The sequence below is a fragment of the Artemia sp. Qi Xiang Cuo genome, chromosome 14, assembly GCF_049724085.1.
Source record: "Artemia sp. Qi Xiang Cuo chromosome 14, ASM4972408v1, whole genome shotgun sequence".
NCBI lineage: Eukaryota > Metazoa > Arthropoda > Branchiopoda > Anostraca > Artemiidae > Artemia > Artemia sp. Qi Xiang Cuo.
Genome location: NC_142807.1, coordinates 43,977,778 through 43,983,823, shown reverse-complemented (window position 1 = coordinate 43,983,823; position 6,046 = coordinate 43,977,778). Strand labels below are relative to the sequence as shown.

The following is a 6,046-nucleotide window of genomic DNA, read 5'->3' as shown; positions in this document are numbered from 1 at the left end:
AATGTTTTATATAGCAATATGCTATCAAAAAAAAAAAAATAAATGGTGGAATTCTTATTTTATAATACATAGAAAGTGTCAGTAAATCAATTTTCTATTTGTCCCATTCTTATCTGGTTTTGAATCAGTTTTTATCAATTGCTATGTTGGTTTTTTACCTAGTATATAGCTTATGAGATCATTAGAAGGATGGGTGAAGATCTTACTTACTTACAACTTAGTTCATCCTGCGCCATTGGTGGCACATAGGGCGTCGACGAAGCCTCTCCACTCGTCCCGAGGCAATGCTGCAGCTGTGACATCTTCCCATTCAGGTATTAACGAGGTCTCAGCCATCCTCACATCTCGATCAAAAGTTCGCCGCAAAGTGTTCTTTGGACGACCTCGTCTTCTTCTGCCGCCTGGTTTCCAGTCGTACGCTGTCCAAGGAAGGCGGCCTTCTTTCATGCGGAGTACATGGCCTAAATATGACCACCTCTTTTTCCTCAAAACAGCAGTAATGACAGGCTGTCCCGTTTTACTCAGGATTTCAGAGTTACTGATTCTCCGTTGCCAACTTATGTTTAAAATTCTCCTCAGGCACATATCTTCAATTGCAAAAATTCTCTTTTCGAGCTGCTAATGCATTTTCCAGCACTCACTAGCGTAGAGGATAACGGAGAGCACACTGCTACTGAAGAGGTGTAGCTTCAGTCGCAAGGAATATTTGCTGCTTCTCCAAATGGGCTTAAGTCTATTGAAACTCCGATTGACTGACTTATTCTGCGCTTATTCTCTGTCATTATTTCAGCATCACATTTGGTCCTAACACCCATGTATTTTAAGTCCTTCACCTGTTCTAGACTTTTATTCTTGTTATGCAGAATAAGCGATTAGCTTGTGATGGACATTCTCTTCGATTTGTAAACGTTTAGGCTTAGCCCGACATTTTCTGCATTTCTGTAATTGTGTCAAGTAGCTGCTGCAACCTCTTTTTAGAATCTTCTATCAAAACCACGTCATCCGCGAAATCCAAATCACATAGTTGCTGCTGCTTACTCTTATATATATATATATATATATATATATATATATATATATATATATATATATATATATATATATATATATATATATATATATATATATATATATATATATATATATATATATAAACAACTTACATTAAAATACGAAGTTTAAAACTAAAAATGCTCTTAAAAAGATTTAAAACAGCCCCGGCATCCTTACTTCTACGAAGTTCAACCAGGACTGATAAATAAAATGATGAGAGAGGATGAATTGATTCGAACGAAATAAAATAAAATTATTAACTGCAAGTTTTCAAAGCTAATCTTGCTTTTTTAGCAGCTAGTCTTAAAGGCCTTTTTGTAACGGGTTCAGTACTATTGTCAATTGGTTTAATAAAATATTTGGTTAGATAATTTTTAATTAAATTTGAGTATAAAGAATTCAGTGAATATTCTCCTAAGTCCCTATTTAAGGAAATATTTTTATTTATTTTGAGCGTAAGTTCGATTGATTCCCGGACTACCTGTTTTATCCCCAAATCACTACTAATGAGAGAAGATTCTTCAAAAAGTATTGTGTGGCTGGGATCATTAAATACATGGCTAGCTAAAGCAGAATCAAAGGAGTTCTTAGAACTATTAGCAATTAACGCTTTGTCTATGTCTTTTTTATGCTGGTGTATCCGTTTTTCTAGATTCTGATGAGTTCTGCCAACATAGTAATTGCCACAAGAGAAGGTTATTTGATAAACCCCTCTTTGGCAAGTAACTGGGATTTTATCTTTACCGGAGTTTAAGAAATTTGTGATTTTAAAATTATTAGTGAAAACTAAATGCAGATTATTTTTTGTGCAAATATTTTTTGTTTTTGTTGTGATATTTGGGGTGTTCGGAAGATAGATTATATTAAAGGGTTTTTCTGGAGCCTCACATTGTGAAATATCGTTGATTTTACGAAAATGTCTTTTTAGTCTACGGTTAATCGTATTATTGACAAAAGGAACGGGGTATCCGTTGCCAAAAAGAATATCTGTGATAAAATTTATTTCTGCTTTTATGTATGAATCGGAGCAAATGTTCAGGGCACGGTCAATAAGAGAAGTCACAACTGCTTTTTTAAATTAGGGGGGGTGATTTGAATTAAAATGAAGATATCTACTGTTTTTTTTTTTGGTTCTCTATGGATAGTAAAATCCAAATTATTAGTGTTACGGATAATTAGCACATCTAAAAATGGTAGTTTATTTTCAATTTCAATTTCTAAGGTAAACTACAAATTTCTATCATACGTATTAAGAGAATCTAGGTAACCTCGAAGTTCAATTTCCCAATAATTCCGAAGTGACATTACGTCATCCATGTAACGACCCCAATAAACATGTTTTAAAAAAATAAGAATTTGATGCCCAATTTTCAAGGTTCTCGACATAAATATTAACCAGTAGGCCGGATAGAGCTGCTCTCATTGGTAACCCATTTATTTGCTGATAAAAAGAATCACGAAACTGAAAATACATTCAAAAACTTATTACAAATTTTAACAAGATTAAATAAAACTTTACAATCAATCCCTGTCGCTGAGTCTTCGAGTAAGTGATAATTTTCTTCTATTTTGTTTTTTAATAATTGCTCAGAAGTAGCCACATCTATATTCGTGTACATGGAAACATTATCAAAACTACTAACTATTGTGTTTTCTGAAAAAAAAACCACAATGGACACAAGTACATATAAACCGATCACTCATGATCCTACTGATCAATTTACTAATAATATTATAAATGAATTAAAGCAGCTAAATCAGAATGGTAAAATCACCCTACAATTATAAAACAAACTTTACCCCCGTGGTAGTTTCTGTCCAAAATTTTATGGCTTACCAAAACTGCATAAACAAGGTATTCCCTCGAGACCTATAGTAGCATGTACTAAGGCCCCCGCTTCCATTATTGGAAAATGGCTTTGCATAGCTTTCAAACCTTTGCTGTATTCACAAAACTCCTACATTAGTAATTCAGCAGATTTAGTTAAAAAACTTAATCACATAAGTATTTAGGAAAACACAATTACTTACTTACTTACGTACTTACTTACGCACTTACTTAGGCAAATGTGTGCTGAAAGATTTTTTTAATCTCTTGGACTGTCTTTCCATACTGCCAGTGTCTCTTCTGCAAAGAGGCCAGAGGACAATGGTGAACCAGTATAGCTCTCAAGTACAAAAATATCCAATTTACCTAAGCAAGTGCAGGAGGAGGGGCAAAATTTGTTTTTGTTCTTATGTATGGTAGGAAGAAACCACATTCTGAATCTTTTGAGTTCCCCGTACTTCTTCAGTGCGCTGGCAAAGCCATCTTTGAGCCAAGTGAGCCCATTTTGGACCGCGCTATCAGATATTTGAGATCGATCAGATAGAGCTATCAGATAGCCCATTTTGGACCGCGATACCCAAGATATCACGAAAAATTCATGTATTTTGAATGTAAATCCATGGCCATCCATGTCACTCTCAAAATCCATTGTAGTAGTCTGAAAATCCATGTAAACATGGATTACATTTACCTAAGCAAGTGCAGGAGGAGGGGCAAAATTTGTTTTTGTTCTTATGTATGGTAGGAAGAAACCACATTCTGAATCTTTTGAGTTCCCCGTACTTCTTCAGTGCGCTGGCAAAGCCATCTTTGAGCCAAGTGAGCCCATTTTGGACCGCGCTATCAGATATTTGAGATCGATCAGATAGAGCTATCAGATAGCCCATTTTGGACCGCGATACCCAAGATATCACGAGAAATTCATGTATTTTGAATCCACGACGGTGGATTCAAAATACATGTAATCCACGACGGTGGCAACCCTGCTCAGGGATAATGGTATATACTATGATTGACAATTATCAACGTTTCGAGCGAATGAAAATTGAGGTCCAAAAGAATCATTTTCGCTCGAAAAGAGTGAAATTAAAATATTTGCACGAGCACGACTAATGCCAGGCCGGTGATAATTTCTCGAAAGTATTCAACGACTTTCAAGATAACCAACAATAAGACATTTTTACCCTTCTGGAATGGCGCCAGAAACTGGTGAATGCCTCAAGTCCTCTTGCACTATTTTTAGAATTTTTATACGTATATACATATCGAGATGTTCTGCAAAGCTTTGTCTGTAGACTCATCAACTACTAAAGAGAAATGAGTTTTTGTCAAACTCACTAGTAAGCACATCCCTTTCTGCAGGTGCAATGACTTACCTAACAATACCTGTGGTTTTAGTTCTGCCCTGATTGTGTTTTTGCTCAGGTCCATGTCTCCAAAAGCTTTTTTGAAAATTAGGACTAAACTGACCATTTTTCCAACAGACTATTTTTCTATTTTTCCATATCATCCAAGACCACCCACGAGGTATGCTTTAGTATAGCTTCAACAATAGATTCAGCACAAAATTTTATAATAGTGTTTTCTTACTGCTGCGTTAATTTTGGGCCTTTTATCTCCACTAGCCTATTCTTGGGAGAGTCTGGTCTGAGATGGTGCTTCACACTCATAGAAATGCCTCTAGGAATGGTGCAACCCACCAAAGCCTTTGGGCTAGAGTTTTAAGCTATGCATCTGGGGACATATGAGGTTTTTATGGAATGGGGGGTCGTATAAACTTCGGATGGAGCTCATTTGATTGGAAATTGGAAGTTATAGTGCCCTTTTATTAAAGTCAAAAGTAACTTGAGGGTATAGGATGTAATTTAGTCAATTAGTTTATTGTGTACAAATAGTATATGTTATTGAGAAAGGTATGTGTGCTTGACCTTTACTTTCCAAAAAGACAAAGGGTGTTCAGGTGAGCCTTTTGGAGAATGTTCAGTTGAGTATTGAACAAAATCAAAACACATTATTTGTATACAGTTTGTAAAAAGGGTTTAAGTCAGGAACAACTGAGTATATTAATTTAGAACTTTCAGGAAATGATAAGGAAGATGATCAATTGACAAAAAAAAATATATTTGTAGGCTACTACTACGACTACTTTTACCACTACTTCCACCATTACTCGCTTTAAGATTTATTTATTCATTTATCTTATTACTTGTTGTATGTTTTTTTGCTATGATTGTTTATATAATATTTGTTTGTTCTGGGTTTCATTTATTCTTTAATAGTAATATTAAAAAAAAAAAGATTTTTGCAACTTATTATAAAATGTGGAGCTCAAAATTTTAAAGTAGATGTAATACATTTATCATCCTAGTTTACCCAAAGCGACTTAATTAGAATCCGGATTGACGAAGAAGATAGAAAAAATCCAAAGTTGGACTAGGGAAGGGCGACTCATTTGAACTAAGATGGGAGCCACGTAATGCCAAAAGTGACAATAAAACGGATAAAGAATTAACATGGATGGTAGTCAGTGAACGCTATAATACAACTAAAATCGTTGTTGTGTTACAGAAATCTAAAAAAAAAGACAGTTATACGCAAAACAATATGTTATTTGACCATGTGAAAACTAATAGACTTGAAGTGGGAGTAAGTGGATATAAATATCCCTCAGAAGATTTAAAATGTGATTTCAGTGATGCCAATGAAGATTATTCCAAAGCTTACCACCATTTTTACAGTTAGGATATAAACAGAAAAATGCTGACAGTTAACAATTGTAAGTTACAATGATTTTTAAACAGTATATCCTTTATTTTGTTTTGATGTTTCAAAGCATTAATGGAATATTTGTCGAAGTGGATCAACTGCTGATATAAAACTTAAACTTTTATTAGATCAAGTACCTGCTAATGAATACAACATTCACTGCGTTATATTTTCAGAAACAATAGCAATCATGGAAGTCATTGATAGTAAATAATATGGTAATATATAATATTATCAGAATTTGTGCTTTTGCTATGTCACCCCTTGCTTCTTTAAGTCTTAGGACAGTTCTGATTGAAATACTTGAAAAATATCTAGGAATAGCAGAAAGAAAGGCTGAGTATAAAACTGCTTATTCATTCTATTTAGAATTACTGATTACGTATAAATCGGATGAAG

The 6,046-nt window shown here is 34.4% G+C and overlaps 1 protein-coding gene and 1 pseudogene across 1 annotated transcript; both read right to left on the bottom strand.

Moving 5' to 3' along the window:
- Window positions 1-222: 222 nt before the first annotated feature.
- LOC148944502 (uncharacterized) lies at window positions 223-585 on the bottom strand. Its single transcript, XM_089099946.1, has one exon. The coding sequence runs from the start codon at window positions 583-585 to the stop codon at window positions 223-225; it is 363 nt and encodes a 120-aa protein (XP_088956072.1).
- A 724-nt stretch (window positions 586-1,309) lies between these two features.
- On the bottom strand, window positions 1,310-2,370 carry LOC148944501 (uncharacterized; annotated as a pseudogene).
- Window positions 2,371-6,046: the final 3,676 nt, after the last annotated feature.